General features: G+C 39.2%; 1 protein-coding gene across 2 annotated transcripts in view; it reads right to left on the bottom strand.

Annotated features, from left to right (window-relative positions):
* TNKS (tankyrase) overlaps window positions 1-21410 on the bottom strand; it is a 128392-nt gene that overhangs the window by 54384 nt on the left and 52598 nt on the right. For both annotated transcript variants that reach the window (XM_071431680.1, XM_071431681.1), the window contains exons 4-5: window positions 8840-8876; window positions 7899-7974 (exon numbers count right to left, since the gene is read on the bottom strand). In XM_071431680.1, the coding sequence (XP_071287781.1) occupies window positions 7899-7974; window positions 8840-8876 (113 nt within the window). The remainder of the gene's footprint in view (window positions 1-7898; window positions 7975-8839; window positions 8877-21410) is intronic.

Here is a 21410-nt window from a genome sequence, read left to right as displayed (position 1 = left end):
CATGCAGGGATTTTGAGAGGAAAGTGACACCAAGCATGGAAATATCACCTACAGTATTCACTACAGTCAACCATATAAAGAAGTCAAATGCACTCAGTCCCTGGACTGAGCTGCTGCATTTCAATTCAAAACAATCTCAGCAAGCTCTGGAAGGGGCTCCACCCCTGAGATCACAGTAGAAGAAATATTATCGGTACTCGGCCTCTGGATGCTCTGTGAGCTGTTAAGAGCCAAATCCAGAAGACAGCTTTTAGTTAATGTGCATAAAATATTACATGGCAGCTCTGCCCAAATCTGCCAGTTTGACTTGTTTTCTCCTGACAAAAGATGGATAATAGCCTAATGCAGGAAGTCATCTCCTGTGTGAAGCTAATCATCAAGGGGAAAACAGTTCAGGTATAAAAATCCCCCATGCCTTCAACACATTTGAGGCCTCCCAAAGAGCACATTAATTAAGATCTAACAAATGAGATTCCCTGAATTTTAGAGAACAATACAAAGAGAATGATGACAGTGTAAACAATTTCTTTCCGGTCCTTTGGTGCACAATTTCTATTTGTGGACATGACAGAATACACTTCAAATAATACATGAAGGAATACTCACTGAAATGTTTTAGGGAAAATATTTAGGATCTCATAACAGAAACCTAAATCAAGTAGATCAGTTTTACATTTTATTCAAAAGGTATCATCCTTGAATATAAAAGGTTTTAAGTGACACCAGGGATAGAAATTAAGCCAAGTCATCTATACCATACAAAGTCTGCAGAGGCATTCTTGTGCTACCCACTTTGATCATGCTTGGCAGATGAAGTAAGACAGGATCACAGCATAACAAAGTGCATAACTTGTCACTTTTTCTAACGTGCATGAAGCCTGGGAACTAACAAATAAAATAAAGTGTTTTAAAGGCAAAACACAATTGTGACCATTTTTGAATGTTCTTTGTACATATATGGCATTGGGCACTTCTGCCCAAGGCACAACACAAACCTTATGACATTTAACACTTGCTTTGTAATCTTCTTGTAATGTTGGAAATACCACTTTTTTTTTACAGTACACCATTAACTAAATCCAGAAAATACCTTCAATTTTGCACACAGGATTTGATTTAAAATATTTGACCTGGTCTGATGGAAAGTGTCCCTGCCCATACCAGGGAGGCTGGAACTAGATGATCTTTAAGGAACCATCCAAGCCAGGACATTCTGTGATTCTCTTTATCAATCTACCAGCTCACAGCCCTAGATATAACCTTGATACACATGTGTTTCATGAAACACACACAAGATCAGTGGCAACAAGGGCTGCAGTGTCCAGAAGCCATCAGCCACAGCCAGCGTTACACAAGCCAACATCAGCTAACAGCCTGTGTGGTTACTGCTTATTTTGATAACTGCAGTTCCACAGCCCTGTAATTGCACATCAGGAAACTTCTGGCAAATCCCTGCAGGACCACAAATGTAGAAACCAAAATCTGCATGTTCCCCACCCACAAAACTGAGTCTAAAGCATTTCATCAAAACCAGACTGACATTTATGCTAGTAAGCAGAAAGTGAGCAGATTTAGCAAGGGCTTGTCTCTCCAGATACTCTGAAATAACTGTTTTGGATTTGTGGAGCTTTCTTTTTTTCTGAAACAAAATGAATTTCATTAAACAACTTTTAATCTTTTCATTTTATTAGATTAATGAAGGAGAATTCTGAACCAAGAATAATATACAGTTACCTATTATTCTGGATGATTCCTCTCCTTTGCACTAGTTAGTTATTTTTTTGTTGTAGAGAAGCCTTAAGAATAGGGACTGTATTTACAAGCCACACAAACAAACAATGTATACCAGCAGAAGAGTTCATAAAACTTTGAGAAAGATGAAATGCAAATTGTGAAACTAGGTACGATACTATATGTGACAAAAAACTCCAAACATGTAAAGTCCACAGTGACATTCAGAAATACCCTTGGGCATGACAAGGCCTTACATTGGCTATCTGTTCACAAGTCTTTTGCTCAAATAAACAGCTTTTGTCTGTAGAAAAGTAGATTTTCCCAATACTCAAACAACTTTTTTTTATTGTATGTGAAATAGTTTCTTCCAAAATACATTCCACACCCATCTGAATATAATCTCTATGACATAGATTACAGAACAAACAGACCTATGGATTTATGTGGTATTAATTTTGCTTTTTATTTCACAGGACAAGAAAAATGCACACAATTTGAAGGTTTACAGTTTCACCAGCACACAATGTGTTCACATCTTGCAGTACATGGCATTTTTCTTCAACCCCCAGCTCCTAGAGCCAAGCATATTACAAGGGAATTTAAAGCTCTACCCAAGTCTGCAGGCTTAATAACTGTAAAGGGAAAGCTTGTGAAAATGTGGATCGATTGTTCCATACGGACTCAGAAATTGGAAGCTATACCGATTTTCTTTCCAATTGCAGGATTTTTCTTGAAAATGGCTGCAAACAACCAGAGTCGTTGAACAGGGGTTGGCAAATTCACTTACCAGCAGCAAATTGGAGACTCCCTGGTAAGAGGAGACATAACTCACCTGATCTTGTTAGAATTTAATTTCTCTTTACCAGCCCTTTGTTTACAGGCTGATCTTTCATTAGAGAGAAAGATGCACAGGAAGCAAGAGAAAGAATTTGCAATTTCATCCAAATACTACTTACTACCAATGCTACTTACTACCAATGCTACTTGGTATCAGGGATGTCCCACAGCAAAAGCTGAGGAGCACATGGTTCTCAAGATCTTTTGCAGTGGTTACCTCGGGCCAAGGATGCTGCTACTCAGCACTGCATTGCAGACCTTCTCAGACTTGGAATTCTTACATCTGAACCCTGTGCCAATGAACCGGAATGAGGCCATGCATGAGAAAAACCAATATCCCTATGGCAGGAAAGAACAGGCTGAAGCAACAGCCTCAGTCAAACCCAAGAGGCAAGTATGTCTCCTATGACTCACAAAGTTTAATGAAAAGGCCTCTTTCTGGTATTCTGGATCCAGGGTTGTCTACAGCTAGTTTGGAAAGGTGTAACAACAAAGGCATTGCAGAAGCAAAATACCAAAGACTGGTAGTGAGAGCTCTTAAGGACTGAAAACTGGGAATAAACAAAGGGACACTACAAGTCAGAAGACAACAGTGCAAATAAGTGAGGTATGACCACGTGCATGACAGAAACGGCATTTTAATTAATTGCCTATTTTTCCCCATGGGATCACTACATTGTCCACAGTACTGGATGGTCCCATGCAAGGAAAAACTGAGGTGCATTGTTTGCAGGATCCGTGATTCACCTGTTGCAAAAAGAACATTTCTAGTTTCCAAAACAGGAAGTAGGGAGGGAAGGTGCAGGACACAAAACAATGTAGCTATGGAGGAACTGCATTCTGGGCTGCCCTCTGGTAGCAATTCCTGCTTCAAGTTGAACTAATACCTGAGATCACACTGTCACAGGTTATGCCATTGTATTCTGTTTTTCATATGGTTGATACAAAATGTAAATACAAAACACAGCTGCTACAGAAACTTTACTTCAAAGTACAAAACAAGCATTTTATTTTTCAGTTAATGACTTTTCTATGGTCCTAAGAGCTCAAAATATTAGATATTTGCTCTACTTCAAGGGGTCCACCTCGAGAAGACCACCCAACAAATTGGTTTTTGGGTAACTCCTAAATAGAGGAGTTTGGATTTCCTTGCATAAGAAAAGGTTTTACTCAACCAACACCTAAGTATTTTAGTTCCAGCATGATCTGAGCGTGTATAATGCAGTGCAGGAGCAGGATATGATGTACAACCAAAAATCCAACCTCCTATTGCTAACAGCTACCACGTCAGCTGGATGCAGATCACTTTGGAAAGCGATGATTAGCCACATGGGAAGTGTCTTGTAGAAAAGAGTTCTTATCTGAACTGCTGAAACCAATCCTTTCTTATCAGGTCAGATACTTCTGCATTTTTGAAATGGAGGCAACATCAATTTCTTCCTTAAACAGCTTTCAAGTGTTCACATCAGCTTCCTGAAGGAAATAAGTGGACTAAGTGCTTCTACTCAACCTGCAACCATTATATGTGCAATTTTAAACCTGTCTCTTGCCACTGATTTAGGTAAGCAGAGACTGTTGTAACAAGTCAGAAATCCAGCTTCCATGATGAAGTAATGCAGCGTTAATTTCCAGCAGAGGAACCCGGTGATTTAAAATGGTCAAAAATCATTTTTTGGAAATTCACTCATAACTAAGCCTTGAAAAAGACAACCCCAGAGGAAAATATTTGAGGGAAAATAACAGGGGCTCTAAAACCAACATACCTTTACACAGATGGACACATAAATAGATGTCTATCTTGGCTTCTTAACAGTGTGAAATTCATTATCATCTGCTAACACCAACACCACAGGCTTGTCTTCTAGAAGTCATTACTTCTACAGATAATGTAAAGACCAAGGAGACCAGCAGAACTCACAGGTAGGATGCAGGGAAATTTCAGACCCACAGCAATAGGCAGGTTCTGTGCACTGTGTCTAAGTTCTGTTCTGATACTTGGTGAGGCAATGTGAACAGAAATGATGCAACATGTAAATGTTGCCTTACATACAACATCACATCATAACAACTGCAAATTTCCAGTCTCCTGCTAAAAACCACCGACATCAAAGCAGGACTAATTGCCATGAAAAATCACTATTATATTTCGGCTCAAGCATTGCTTTTTAAAAAGTAAACAAATAAGACAGTTTTAAAAAACCAGGTTTTGTAAAATTTACCCTTGTGTAATACTAATTTGCTTACACAGTACCATATAGCTCTGCACTATACAGCTCATTATTTGTGCCCTGAGAGACACTGAATATGCACGTAAGCCAGTACTTGCACAAAAATCAATCATTCCCCTAGCTTAATGAAATTGCAGTTCCTGAGATGATTATTGCTGATTTTCTTTGGTCATCAAAACTCCCAAAAACTACCATGATCCTTGGTATGCAGGAAGACTTCAGCTGATGTTTAAAATTGGTCTCTGTTTTGCACACTAATTCATTTTTCCCTCCAGAAGATAATGGCAAAGAATACATTCCCTCTTCAGACAGCAGCTCAAAAGCTTCAGTAAATGTGAACATTTCTACAATGACTATAACCTACCTAAACTGTGACTTTGGAGGGAAAGAAGGAACTTCAGTTTTCATTCCTATTTGTCTTGACCTCTATCCTAAATAAACAGATGGAGCAATGGTTATCAGCACCAGATGTAACTGTTTTAGAATCATGGAATCCTGTCCAGTAGGAATCAGACTCTGGCTGTCAATACTTTTCAAAAAGGCTGCAAGCAGCACCCAGAATGCAATAAATCTTTTTTACTTCCAACCTTAGCTGGTTTCAAACCAGCAAGATACTGTCAGAGTTTTCCACTCCTTTTACCCATTCTATAAAGCACAACTTCACAGCACATGTGGTGTTTGAGAAATCCAGAACCCCAGATGTTAGTATGCATGAGAGAAATCCCCCAGGGGAAAAAAACTAAACTGCATACAGTTGTACCCCAAAGTATGAGGAAAAAAATATCACCATCTGCTAATCCAGGAAAAATAATTACCCATTCAGTACTGGAACCCAATTTCTTCACCCACCCAGCAATGTTCCCTTATCACTAGACTAGAGCTGGACATCTCAGAAAATCAAGGAATGCGCAGACTGAAGAAAGAGGTAAGCAGACTGAGGGAAGAGTTTGTGGGTCCAGCTGTACTGCAGAACAAGCATGATGCTGAGAATCTCGGGCCAATCCGCAGAGTCTGCATTCCTGGCCTGAGAGCTGCATTCAAACTGTGGCCTTATGCTGTCCTAAGCTTGAGCTTGAACGCTCAGAAGATCTGCAAAAAAAAATTACTAAAGGCATCAAGGAATGCAAAAAGCAACTTCCAAAATGGACAAATCCTCAGTTAGCGTAAATCACCACAGATCAACTACGGGCAGCTACACCAATGGAGACTTCCATTGACAAGCTCAGTTCAGTTTAAGCTGTGCTGCAAATTATCAAACCCCAAGTAATCTTGCACTAGAACAGGACCTGAACACTTTGCTTTACAAATTAAATACTTAACAATTATATAGCATGCTTACTACAAAGCATTAGTAAACCTTCCATAGGTTTAGAGGAAGGTTTTTCCAACCTTCCTGTATATATGTGGTGGTAAAAAATAGATCTGGTAGATATAATTTTTAAAAAGCTAATTAATATCAATGGCAAGGCATCCTAAAAGGTGTTTCAAAAACCAGTGCACCTACCAAAAACCAACCAACCAAACATATTTTCAAAGTCTCCACACACGGGAACTTTAACTGCAATATGCCTTCCAAGCTTTGGGCACAAATTTCCTAACTAATTCAGAGGCTGCTATCTCAATATGAATTTTAAAAGTTTTGTAATTTTTTTTTTTAATTTTTACTTTGAAGTGATAAATGTTCAAGAAAACATCTGCAAGGGCTCATTCTTTGCCCTGCTGACAGAAGTCATAACTCTGCATTTGGCCTTAGATCAATAGTGATGGGGGCTGAATTATTCAGTAATGCACTGCTGTACACCACCCCATTTAATTATAACAGTGCAATAGAGCACTATTAATAGCTATATACACTTTTAGTTGAACAGCAAAGTCTTAAAATAAGAAAAGGAAATTCAAGAAATATGGACAATATCTTTAATCTTAAAATGTGGAGAGTGTTTCATCATTTTCAACACTGCTAAATTAAATAGAGCCCTTGTTCAATTGCCTGTCCTCAGTTCGTAAAATCAATTGCTTTCGAAAGCTGGAAGATGCATCAACTTTCAATCAGTGATAAATATAAATAAGCAAAAAACTGGCTGAGTTTTCCATCACATAGTATGTATGATAGACATTACAACTGAGAAACATTTAAAAATGTGTATAAAAACCAGGAATTTTTGTACAATGGAGCTGTATTTTTTTTATATTCAGTAACAACATACCTGTTAACCAAAAGTGTAAACTAACCTATCTTTACTGATTTCAGTGGAACTGGGCTGTTCCACAACAGGTCCAGGATGGGAAGATGTTTATACTGTGCTCCAACACACTCCATCAAAAATTTAAAAAAAGCTAGAAAAGAAAACACTCCCATGCTTTTCTCTCCAAAAATGAGATGCACTGTTACAGGTGAAACACTTTAACAGATACATATTAAAAACATTCTGGTACACAGTTAAAAAATACCAAAAAAACAAACCAAAAAAATCAAACAAACAAACAAAAAAAACCCAAACGCAACATTTGTAAATCAACAGTCTAGACAGACTATCGTCTCAAAATCTAAACCATCAAAAATCATAGGATCTACTTCTCACTCCGTATGTTCTTCCCTCCTCCAGTTTCAGCCTAATTCTTAATTTAACTCATTCAAACATCTCTGCCAGACAAAGTCAAAACAATAATGTCAAATTTAAGAAAATGCAGAAGGTGTTAAACATAGCAATACAGTGCCAGTCTATGTGGCAGTGTATTAGGAGCTAAGCTGAATACCAAGCACCTCACCCAGGCAATGTTCAAATACAAATAATAACTTTCTTCCTTTAGTAATTTTATCCATCTGCAACAGTACATTTTGTTTTTCTTACAAAGGGTCTTAAAGTTTTGTTTACATGTAGACCAGTGTTTGATGTTTGAAAGAAACACACAAAACCCACGTCTGCCGACTTAATCTGTCACAGCTGCCAGTGGCAAGTATACCAATGTTTAATTTTATGGTGAAAAGGCATCACAGGTTCCCCCCCCAATACATTCTCCTTTATACATCTATGCTTACTAGTATGCTTAAATTGGCCTTTCTTAAATAATTGAAATATAAAGCAGGTATTAACTTACCTTACGCCCATCACTTGCATGGCAGTTCACATTTAAAGGAGTCAATAAAGCCATCAGCTTTTCTTCATTACCACTCCTGTAAATGAGGAGAATATTATGGAAAGGGTGGGAAAAGGGCAGAGCTGTTTGATATCTATCTCCTTAGCAAGTATTTTGCAAAGTATAGTATATTTTAAATTTGTGCTGTGGCAGGGAGAATGCTGGATGGCTAAAGAATCTTTTGAACATTTCAAAACCAAGGGTAAATACAAAAAAGAATACTACGTTTGCAGTTAAATGTGTTGCGAAAGATCATACAAAAACACCTCAATTTCTCTCCTTAACCTCGTATTTCCTTTTTCTAATTTTACAGATCCTCTGAAACCATTTGTCGAAATAAATGTTCTGAATTTAACATATTTTCATAGCATATGGCCCATAACATGTGAAACAGCTATATACCAATACCCAGAAAATTTTTTTAGAAGGGTTAACAGGCTATATAAAATGGTCTTGTGCAGTCAGAAGGAAGGATGAAAAGCACCTTTGCAATATACAATTGAACTTTACACCTTTTGTATAGGCTTCCTTATGCTCTGTTCGGATAAAACCTATTTTCAAAATACACCCTATGGTAGCAGTAAAACCCCAAAGAAAAAAAAAAGATTCCAATATTTAAATTGCCCCTAAAAAGAACAGTCACAAAACAATAAAGAGGATTTAAGCAGCTTAAAACAAAAACTCAATATTAACCTTATAACCACCATAGTGGGGGATTTCAATTACATAAACAGGCTTTTACATTTGTACCAGACTAAAGTCTGAAGAGATTTATGCTAATTAAGTGGTTTGCTTGCAGCATTTCATGGAAAGGCAATGACAAAACAGTATTATTTTAAAAACCCCTTTTCCTCGCCTGCTTCCACCCCCAAAATACATTTTATATTCTAAGCAGCACTCACCTAGCAGCTTCCAGGAGTTCGTCCTTCTTGTATTCACCTAAATGATTGCAAAATATCATGCTGTTAGCATTTGGCAGAAGACAGATTAAGAAATGCAGTAGGAAGCAAATACAGAATTAAAACAGAGAAGAGGAGAAAAAAGCCCACACCCCGCTGGGTGATGGAGCTGTGACGTTAGCCAGCTTGTGGAGGCAGCATCACCAGTACCTTGGAGACGGGCAGCAAATTGACGCATCTTCTTGTCCAATCCTCAGATGGAAAGGCTTTCTTCGGACAACCAATGACTGCGAAATCTTGTGTCCAGAAACACAGTCCCGCTGATAGCGGCATGTCAGCTGAAGACAATGTCCCCACCCCCTGCCCTATTCAGTATGTCACATTATACTTGGGAAGCATAATAAATTCCAAGACAAAGCAAGGCAGTGCGGCTTTTGAAAAGGTACAAATTACTGATCTCCGAGGCTCTCACCTGCCTATTTGAATGGTAATGTTACACTTCACTAAGTTCTTTAGAAAAGCATGGATTATTAAAAAAAAATCCAGGTATTATATCATCAGCCACTTTTCAACAAAATACACGTTTGAAATAAAAAGCACAGACAAAAGAGGATGAACTCTGCAACAGATTTTGCTACGAAACTCTGAGATTAGAGATAACCACGAGTAATGTTAAAGCAACATTTATATTTGAAGTCCTGAGTTAAAACAGACAACTCACAAGGGCTGCTGCAGCACAGGATTAAAACTGCATGTTAGTATTTTAAAAAGAGCATGGGACAAGATAACCCACGGAAGAAAGACAGAATTCTACAAAGCTGAATCATTATGACATTGTGCAATACAAATGGAATGGAATTTCAAGTCAGAAATTAGAAAAAATAGCTATTTAGCAGCTTTATGCAGTCAGAGAACAGTGTGTATCCTAGACCCAAAAGGTAAAGGGTTTGAAAAACATACTGTATACCATCTGCCAGAGAATTAAAGCCTCTAACCAAAATGCTCTAAGAAAAACAGGAAGAAGAAGCTGTCACAAAAGAGGAAAAAAACCTCTGTGTGCCGCCTCCTATGTGTAATTGTAATAAGCCTCCAGTGAAACTCTCATTACAGGTGAGGAAAGGCACTGGGCCATGGAAAATGCCAGATTGGATAGCAGGTAAGATGGAAGGTTCATCTGAAAGCGTCCCTTAAAGAACAGCTGTAAGGTGCAGGAGGAGGGTTGGACTCCCCATCCACCATGAAGAGCTTGGTCCTCCCCCCACCATGGCTTCTCCAGCTAACAGCAGAGGGTTACAGGAACCACAACAAAACCTGACTTTTCCTTAAGGAGTCCCCTTTATTTCATCCTGCCTTCACACAAGGGTGAGGAGGAGGGTGAGTACACACAGCCATGCACTTTCTGCCCATTCCCTTGGATGCAGATGGGGAATTTTCAAAAGCAATATCTACATCTCATCATATTGGTGATTTTTCCTTTCACAGGTGTGTTTAATTGCTTTCTGAATAATATTCAGCTTTGGGAATTCACAACAACCTGCAGCAAGGAGTTCCATCATGCCACTCACATGATGGGTCTCCTAACAGAGTTTTCTGTGTTGCTGAACCCCAGCAACGGAGCAAGTAAGTTCAAAGCAAAGGTGAAACTGGTTATTTCAAATATAGGCCAGGAAGGTTAACCTAGCTTTTGAAAGAATTTATGTCTTTGTTAAGGAAAGCTGCATCATGAGACAAATCAAATGGCACAGAAATATGACTGCCTTTGACTTCTACCACTCTTCAGCTTCATCAGAAGGGGGGCTTGTCCACCACAGGCAACAGCCTTTTCTAAGCCATGGTACATGTTCCTCTTTTTTAGTTAATGAATATAAAATACTGGGCACAGTTGTGAGTGTTTCAAATCAATGGTAAGTGAAAAGCTCTGGCCAGCATGTGAAGAAGAAAAAAAGACCCTTTATTACTAGTGCATTGTTTGTGCAACAATCTCAAACAGCTGGATTTCCTGCAGTAGAGTTATTGGCCTGTATTATATCAACACTTTAGAGACATAACCAGATTAAAATACCTCTTTGCACAGTTTGGTTTGGCAATGCATCTAGTAGTCCTAACCAGGCTTTTGAACATACTAGGTTAGAGAAGAGTAACAACATTTTTCCTTCATGCTCAGTAAGTTAGTATTTTATCACACAAAAGCTGTTTCCTCTAATACTTTGAATAGCAGAAGCCTTACTGTCCAATGAAAAAGGAAAGCTGTGGCTATTGATTTAGGAATGTCCCCATGTATGCCCAATTAGATCAGTTAGTTTTACTAAGCAGTACTTTTTTAAAAAAGGTATTTACAGACAGGGCTGGAATCCATACATGCAATTTTTGAAATTCATCATGGTTCTCCCACACTGATTAGGATTAGGAAAACATTATTTTGTAATTGGCTAACTTTATTACTCTCAAAGTGCCACTGTATTTTGCAAATCAAAACCTAAAATCACATAAGCATTTACAGCCCACCACCAGGTTTGCTAAAAAAAAAAAAATAAGAAAAGGTCAAGTGAACTCCAGAGGCTCTGTGGGATGAAGAGGAACCCCTTGGGCACTGTAGCAGGCAGCTGGTGGGATAGCACAGAGCCGAGAGGGGTCTGGCTGATGGCATTTGGGAGAAGCGGGTGGCGCTGGCCGCAGGACCGACTGCTGCTGGCACAGGCTGTGCTCCCAGCAGAGGGCTCTGCCAACACAGCCAACGCTCTTGGCCACGCAGCTTATCAAAGGCCATCCTGCAGCTATTGGCCACAGCTACCTCATCAAATATTCATTTGCAAGCATTTGAAAACAAACCATGCGTGCATGGGCAGAGATGAATTTCAAGTTCTAAGCAGAAGTACAGGAATACAGACCATCAACCTCACATAACACTTCTGTTCAAAGAATGTCAAATTGACTTTAACTAAGCTAATAACATCTCTTAAAGAGCTCCTCTAGGCAGGTTAGAATTTATAATTTTGTAAAAGGGCATCTACATGCTAGGCAGCCCAGTGACAGCTGGCCTGGGAATTTCTGAAGGCAAAGACAAGGTGTGAAATGGGGAGCAGAGAGCACCATAGCAGTGTCCCTGTTCCTATCTCATCAGACAAAAGCTAGTAGGGAAGCAGAAACCATGGGGATGCAGTGGTATTCACTGCCTCTGATCAATGTCATTGTCTACAGCTTGGTCAGCATTCTTTAAATGAAGTTCTCTACTTGGTCCCAGCTCCAGATCACACCACTGCTGCTCCATTTATGCTGGAATGAGGAAGTTACCACAGCTAGCCACAGATAATCAGGGTCTCAGATCACAGCTACCATCAGGCAGCTAACCAGCTCTCTTTCTGTTCCCCTCCCAGGAGAAAACCAGTTACCTCCAAGACTCCTGATCAGCTGCTGCTACGCTGTCACTGCTGTGCCTGGCCCTAGCTGCATTCTGCAGTAGCTGATTAGCAAATTAGCAAATGCTTATTAACTATCAGACATCAGTGGCTGCTTGCACCTGGAGGTTGAGCAGATCAGTAGCGGGAAGCTGGGAAAAAATAACATAATGAATCTATCTTCACAGACAAATAACCTTATTTCAGTCTCTCCTGAAAGTCTTGAAATTTCAACGGAATACTGAAAAACCTATCTGAATGCATGGCATAAATCAACAGTGCTTTTTCAATGCATCTACACTCAAAACCAAGGTGAATTCCTTTCCTATCCCTCCATACACATAAGCCAATACAGAAAGCAGCCAGATCTAAAATTTCAATCTGGACAAAGCAGGTTTTGCTTCACCATAATATCACGTCAGCTTTCTATAGTGAAGACAATTTCCTAAAAAATAATGCCACAAATTAAACCAAGCCATTACTATCCAATGGCAACATGTAATGGAAACAAAATGGATTGACATACTCTAAACCAAACTGAAAACCTCAAGAGGTTTTTCCATATGAAGTTGTACATTATATGGAATCACAATTATAAATTTAAATCCCCAGAATACTTAAACACAGTGAAAATTTTTATGCCAGCCAATGATCCTCTGCTTCTGACCTGTGACAAAGGAACATGAGTCTAATGAACATGCAACCATGGCCACAGGCTGGGGAGGGAAAATTCATGAGTTCAAATTCATCACAGAATGTTTGAGATTGAGAGCCCTCTGGAGGTCTCTCATCCAACCCTTCTACTCAAGCAGGGTCACCTAAGAGCACCCTGCTCAGAACTGTGTGCAGGTGGCTTTTACATCTCTCCAAGGATGGAGACTCCACCAGTTCTCTGGGCAACCTGTGCTCAGTGGTCCCACTGAGCTCAACACCTTAAGTTTCATGGTAATCTCAGGTAATCTCCTCAGGACCTCCTGTTCTCTCTTGGCAGCTCAGGTCTAGCAGCACTGGAAGTCCGGGGAGAAATCTTGCCCTGTTAAAAAACATGGCAGCTCTACATTTGACCTTTGACCATGTGCAGACCTAACACTTGTTATTGGTTGCTTGCCATGAAAACCTGAGCTTCCATTCTTCAAGAAGAAGATTGTCAAGATCTTTGTCAGCAGTCCAGCAGATTGTTTTGTTTCTTTTTCAAACAAGCATTCATGATTACCCAGCAACACAGAGGACATGGGCTCTCCATCAGAGTAGAGACAGCAGGTATCAAAACCTCCCATTTTTCCTCATTTAGAAGTGCTTCTGGTGCCTTTCCAACCTTATAGTCTGATAGCACAGGAATGCATGGGGTTGTTGGGAAAACAACAGAGTCCTGATGCATCTGGGAGGGCTGAGAACTTGTTTTTCTATCAGGTTTGTTACTTCATCCAGCTCAGTCCATGGCCAGGGACCCAAACAGGTCCCTGAGAATGAAGACCTTGAACAAGGATGGTGCTGCAACAAGAGGGAGGGGAATGGAAACTCTACATTTGGGCTGCCATTGCTACAAAGAAAGCAATGTAGAGTTCAGCAAAGAAATAAAACTCCACAGAAGTAAATTAAAATACACCTTCTCCCTGACACTCCAGGACTGCACACACCTATGGGTGATCAATAATACACATCACTTATACCATCCTTTTAAATCCCCCAAGGACTTCTGAGTAATATTTAAGTATTTAAAACAAATATTCAAGTTATAATCAGAGCACAAGACTTTTTGTGCTTCTGAGAGACTGCTAGGGTTATTGGGAGAGGATGAGATTTTGGGTTTGGGGTTTTTTTTAATTTTAAATTTTTTTAGCATTTTTTTAGCAAATTTAAATTTTATTTTCAACATGGCTGCTTTTGAAGGGTCCAAAAATACTATTACAATACTCATCAATTCTTTCTTCCCCATTTAATTTTTATTATATGTAAACCAGCAGGTGACACTAAAATATGGAGTTAAATCAGAGTAAGAAATTTTTAACCATCCAAATAGCACCAGGTTGAGGGAATATCTGCCCAAAAAAAAAAAACAGTCAACAAAAAAAAAAAAAAAAAAAGGTATGTTGAAATAATATTATTTGGGAAAAGGCATCTGTAACTTAGTACTCTGAGAAACACATGAGAATAAAGAGGAGCAAAAAATAACAATTTAAGGTTTTATTAATAGTTACATTATACTTTACTTCCCACTTGTTAGGGTTAATTTCTTTATGCCTCTTGCACTTCTCTGTTCAGCAGTCTCTCACAAATAAATGGGCTGATTTTATAAGCTGTCTAAATAGGCTCAACCAGGAACACAGCAAGACCCTAATTTTAAGCTCTTGTCATGGATGAAAAACACCAAAGTAACACTAGCATATGCAAGTGACAGAAAAGCAACTCAGAAGACAATGCCTTCAAGAACAAGTTCCAGCAAGGAGGAATGTTCCCAAGGAGGAAAGGTTTGACACCTTAACTCTGCCTCTTCTATGAGATGAGTCAGGCACTGTGCATTTGGACTCAAAGCAGACATTTGTAACTGAAATTTTAAAACTGAAAATGACTCAGCTAATAGTGAAGTCTTTCAGGGATATGTTTTAAAAGGGGGTGTGGAAGTTAAAGAAAAAAGCAAACATCGTTTGGTTTTGGCCACAACTCTACCAAACCACTGAGCTAGCAGCATCCAACCTGGATCATCTTTCAGTTATGTGGTCAGAGAGCTCAAATGCAGAGCATTCCTGATTTACAGCTCCAGAGAAAAAAGCCTCTTCTAAGGCCTGGCAGAAAGCACTACGTCAAAAAATCTGCAGCTTTATATAGTGCAGATTGGCAAAACCTCTGCCAGGATCTTACCTGATAGAAGAGATTCTTGTCTATTAAGCCATCAGTTCAAAGCACATCTATTACATAAGCATATACAGGATACTGCAGTTACCAAATGCTGTCTCCATATCAAGGCATAAATTACACACTGCACATTAGAGTTTTGGTCACTAAGGAGGATTAGGTGGTGTATCAAAATGGGTCTTCAGTGCATGTGCAGTTATAGCACCAGTAAGTTCACGGTTGACATGTAACAATTCTGTTTCTCAGAATGCCTTTTCTCAGTGGTGCTGGTCTATTCGTTAAAATAATGTTACCAGATTTCCTATACAGTAGCAGAATGATGAAAACAGTCCCTTTGTCAGAGGATTTCAAGTGTCTTAACTCTTAAATAATTAGACAAAACCAAAGATGAAGCCAAACACAAAAAACCCCTACAACTACCCATTATGTGGTTATCCATATAAATAATTTTACTTTCAACAATGTTACCACATGCTACAAGTTTAGCATATAGTTTCTTCTGAAATATTAAATCTGACAAACATTCTAGAACCTGTTTAGTGGACCTGTACAAGTAGATTCAGTGCCTGCTACTCATATAAACACCACGCACACATCCATTTTTTATTCTTAGTGTGAAAAAATTAGTATTTTCACTACAACTGTACTATTTTAGAATGCTGTACTTATCTTGAAGACACCACCGCTCGTCTGTCATGTTTTCAGACTGAGATTGAAAAACTTTAAAAGACTGCAGAATATCATGTCAAGTGACTGGGAAGAAAACCCAAACCTTCAGCAATTCAAAACACACTGGTGTGATGGAAAAATTGAAGGGGTTGAGGCTCATCTTTTCACCAAAGTTCAATACTCATGACATCTTTTGTGAAATTACATATAGAAAAGAAATCTGACGGGTTTTTTCCAGTCTTCCCCATTATCCACCCCTTCATGCCTATAGCAAAAGCAACACGACCATGGCTCTTCCCTTCATTTCTTATATTAATTCCTGCTATCAGCAAAAACAATCATCCACTGTAATTGCCACTACTTTGGCCATGCTCAGTATTAATAACTAATAAACTGCTCCATTTTTCAGCCACAATTACTTTCTCATTTCTGCAACATGCCCACAGATGCATTTTCTCTCCAGGATTTCAAGGCAAACTTTCTGGAGGAAGACAAAGGACTAAGAAACTCTCTTTGTCAAAGACTTGACTGCAGTAGGGGTGGACAGATAGCCAAGCTGCTCTTGTATTACTGCATCTTTTTCAAAAGCCAGCTCCCTACCCTCTCTTTCCAAACAATATCCATAAACAAGTAAATCATTCAATTCCCCAGAATATTCTCTAAAGAGAGACCACAGAAATACCTTACATAACTTACATAAAGCATGGAAGAAAACTAGCAAGAAAAATATAAAATGCAACCCTCAGGAAAGCCATACTGTATAAAGGCAAGGCTCCAAAATGATGCTTCATCATTTAATCTTTCTCTGAAAAGAACTCTGGAGTAAATACAGGAAGACTAAATTTTGCAGTTTCTCCTATTTTCCCATTGTAGATAAAACATGCTAACAAGCTGGGGACGGCGTGTCTGAAAATCCATAGCTGGATTTAAAACTGGAGCATTTTAACAAAAAAAATCTATATTCTCTTAGCTACAGCAAACATGACAGATTTTGTAGTAACAAATTGTACAGATTTAAAGAAGTGGGAGTTTTTAATGTTTGCTAGAAAATGAACAGGAGACATAAAATGTACACATGTGCCAAAGTATTTCTTTCTACTGAACAGTACAATCCTTCCTCTGTATGTCTGAAGTTGCCCTGTGTATCTAAACTTACTCTACAAACCTGAGGAAACACAGGCTACCACCTCATAAAAAATGCACGCGTGTTACCATGCTTGCCCTGCAGCACACATCCTGGAAGGAACTCAAATCCAGTTAAATCACTCCTCTAGCTCCTAGACAAAAATACAAAACATTTCCTTTGCCTGCTGGGCCCCAGAGTAGTGAGCAGAAGGGAGGAACTCCTTTATAACTGGAGGAAATGGGGCAAACCTGTCAAACACACAGCAATGAAAGAGCCAACGTATATTTATGAAACACTTAAGCAAAGTACAGCAAGGAAGTCCTTAATAAAAGAATAACAAAACAGAGGCAATATATATTTTGTTATAATGAACCATTTTGTCATGGCAAAAACCACAAAACTGATCTGTCAACAGTTCACTTGAAACATTTTGGAAAACACGCCTATCTGCCCAACAAAAGATGGTGACAAAATAGCTCCCCAAAATCAACCCATTTGCCTTCCTGCTGTGGGCAAATTTTCCCCCCTGGATTTTTATTTGCTATCTAAGAGTCAAAAGACAGCTGGAAAACTAAGGAAAGTTTGGTACAAATCAAGGGAAGAAAGGAGATGGTGCCCTGACTGGACACAGGATATGTGGATTGATATGAAAGATTAGTACTGGTAGCCTAGAGTAAAAAGCAGCTGCTTTTTTTGCTAACTTGGAAAATTCTTCCTCTCCCTTATCCTCCCCATCAGATTTTATGATAAAAATATTATTGACTTAAATACAACAGTTCCATTTGTTTTGTCTCATTTTTAGAAGTCATCTTTTAACACCTTTTCTGAAGACATCTGCAGTAGCAATGCTCAGTCACAGTAACTCAACTCAAGCTTCTGCTGATCCGAGCCATGGTAGGGTCTCTGCATATTCACTCAGGCAAAGAGCAGCTCTGTGCCCTAATGTGACAAAGAGCATATTCTAAGATGAAAAAAAGCTGCAGTTTACAGAAAATGATTGAAATCTGAATCTGCAAACTGCTATCCTCACTAAAAAATAACGATTAAAACACCAGCTGGGGAAAAAATTAATTTTCTATTTACACTCAGGCATTTTCTGCTATTCCTGCTGGAATAACATAACACAAGACAGAAGCACAGCAATAACAGTACCTACTGCCAATGTCCTGGAAGTCTGAGAAGGGTTACATTATTTACCAGCAATGAAAGAATAATTAACTACACACAACTCAAGTTCTGTAAACATTTTCAATCCCTTATATCAACCTCATTGTTTTAAATACTTTACTGGTTTAATGCATAATAGAACAAACTATTTCAGTTTAAAGGGACCTACAGTGATCTTGTAGTTCAACTGCCTGACCACTTCAGGGCTGAGCAGAAGCTAAAGCTTGTGGTTAAGAGCATGGTCCAAATGCCTCTTATGCAGCAACAGGCTCAGGGCATTGACCACATCTTGTAGAAGCCTGTTCCAGTGGTGTATGACCACCCTCTCCGTGAAAAAATGCTAACATGCGGTCTAAGAACCTCCCCCGGCACACCTTTGAACCACTCCTATGCTTCCTGTCACTGGATCTCAGGGAGAAGAGCTTAGAACCTTCCTCCCCCCCTCAGGAAACTTGAGAAAGCTGTGAGGGCATCCCTCAGCCCCCTTTCTTCAAGCTATACAAACCCAAATTCCTTAGCTGCTCCTCAGAGGTAACAGGTTTACACATATGATTTCTTCAAAATAATAATTTATTGCCCTAAATGACAATTTAGTTCATTATGAAGACTGAAAACAAAATAGCACCAAAGGAAAAAAGAAGTCTGAGAGAATGAAAGAGATACTTACTCCTTAATTAAAGAGCTTCAGTTTACCAGACTGCTGTCATTACAAGGATATCCCTTCAACTTTCATCCACACCAGCAAGTTTGATCAGATGCAGCACAGGGCTGCCTGTTCAAGACATCCCTGTACAAGGTGGCCATGGACACCAGTCATCAGTCCTACCCAAATGGAAACTGTTGATACACCATGCACACTTCACTGCTCCTGAAAAACTAAGTGCAAGAACTCTGTCACAGGTATATTCATAAATAAAGCATTTTCCAAAACAGATGCTCCCTCTGTTGCTGGACAGAAAGGAAATACATAAACTGCATGTATCCTCAGCATAACAACTCTGCAGGTTTCTGTGTAAATCTGCAGTAAAAGACAGTTTTATTGTGTTCTGCATGAAGTAGGAAAAAATACTGCTTTCTCACTCACTTTCAGAAATCTCACTAGATTTTAAGACTCTGCTTACCCCAAATAATACAAAATATAATTGGCCAGAAAGTATTTCTACATTCCTCTTTCATCACAACCACTAATGATCTTAAAAACACTAAAGAAAATATGTTTAAGTGATCCTCTTATTTAGGTAATGTGATTACCAGCAGTTCCTAAACCAGTCTATTTTTCCAATGGCTTTATTTCAAAGTTATTATGAGATACAGTTCATTGTTATCTTTCAAAAAAGTACTATTTTACATCTCCATTTAACCTAAAAGGAAACACCATGCAAGAGCTAGCACAGGTTCTCTCTACTATGCCCTAGGTGTGTTAGTTCAGCAGGAGCTAACTCAGTATTACACTCCTCCCAGAGAGTACATACCATCAAGGAGAAATCATACTGTACCTTCCCCAACACCAGTTTAGGATTCCTGCTTGTCCCTTTCTATAAAAGCCCAGTTACTGATGCAGGAAATGGTGAGATTATTACTGACAGAACTTGCCTCCTGACTCTCCTTTTTGCCATCCCCTGAGCATCCTTTAGCAGAGCAAAGACAGGTTATAAGAGAATTGGGTCTGTCTTCAGAGAGCAGCACAACGAAAACTGCAGGGAGGAAGAGCAAATACCCAGAGAAAGGACAGCTCTTGCTGGATCACACTGTGCCATTAAAACAGTTCTAGCCATAACATCCTTTACTGCAATCAAAATGCTTTTGGATTTAGATAAAGGACACAAGGAAAGGAACAGGCAAGGTCAAAGAGAGAGAGTACAAAAATTTTCTGGATTCTCTTTTTCCATTCAACTGTCACACCAGCAGCCCTGACCCTTGGCAGTGGGCTCTCTAGGAGTCCAACAGTCTAAGACGTCAGTCTGCCTCTGGTTTTTGTCAGACAGATTTTACAGTTGCCATTTTCATCCAAATAGAAGGCTGTGCTAGATAGAGAAGCCCACATAACTCTTGAGCATACAGGTAGTGCTCCACAAGAAAATTTCCCTCAGTGGTGTCCTTCAACAACTCAAACCACACTTGGAAGTACAATACTTTCAGATTTTGGGCAGGGAGACTCCTAGCCAGCAGTTAAGAAGGGTTCCTTTTTTCCTTTCCCTTTTTCTTATCTTCTCAAAGATGCTGCTCCCAGCCTTAGCAAAGACAGAATACCCTATTTAGAAATTACAGCCACATACAGTAAGAAGCCACAATGCACACAAGTCATAAATTATTTTCCTTCTGATCTGCTAGCTCTTAAGAAGAAAAACACTTACCTACTGCCTTGCATTAGTGCAGGCAGACAAAAGTAGGCAGACTCTGGAGATGGAGCTACATTTGCCCTGCCAGTGGGCAGGAACAGGTTTCCCTGCATAGCTCAACATGACTCCAAGAGAAAAGAGATCCATGAAAGGAAGATTTACTGGATAATTAGACCAACAATTTCTAGAACACTGATAAGAGTTCTCATCTAGCTCCCTGAGGATAATGCACCATTTGAAAAGGCATCACTTAAAATACTTACCTTTTAGATTTGTGGGAAGATCAGCAATGCAATCACAGAAATGTTATTCCCTCCATTCTTAGACAAGTATATTTATTCTTATACTTACATAGAGTGCTGGTTTGGGTTTTTGCTCTTTCCATCCCTCTAATTTTATAAAAAATTCTTTTTTCTTGTGCACATAAGAAAGAAATTATCTTTCTCTACTGGAAAGGCTGCTCACAAGATTTTTGGCTATGACTGCTAGAAAGTAAATAAATCTGCACACCTGCTTTCTCAGGAAAGGTTATTTTTGTCTGTTCTGCCAGACAGAATAAATCCTTCACTTCCAGGGCAATAGATGACAAGAGACTAACCAGCAGAACCACAAATGAATATTACTGAGAAAAGAATGTCTCTCACACAGGTCTGCCTTGTACATACTTTAAGAAAAACTTGCTTAACAAGAACAAAAACCTAGGTTTGTTTACAACGGCGCAATAGACATCCAGGTTTTTGGATGGTTCTGCAAACTGGCAGTGGTCAGCATCAGATTACCTGTTCAACTTCAGCACAAAATTGCCTTTAATGTGTGAGATTTACCTTGCAGGCAAAGGTAGCTGAAATGTAGACTCCCTGCATTCACTCCTGCAATAGGCCTGGCCACTGCAGGAGGTCTGTCCTGAAGAAGGTTAACTGACTGAGCATTGAGGTAAGCTCTTGACTGCCCAGTTTAACAGTGGATGGAAGTCAAGATGCCAGTGCAGCCAACACCCTGCCTCACTCCTGAGCAGAGTACTGAGA

This window comes from Agelaius tricolor, unplaced genomic scaffold (genome assembly GCF_023055355.1).
Source record: "Agelaius tricolor isolate 1412-34295 unplaced genomic scaffold, bAgeTri1.0.p SCAF_8, whole genome shotgun sequence".
Classification (NCBI taxonomy): Eukaryota; Metazoa; Chordata; class Aves; order Passeriformes; family Icteridae; genus Agelaius; species Agelaius tricolor.
Note: the sequence above shows the minus strand (reverse complement) of the source record. Positions and strands in the feature narration are given on the sequence as shown.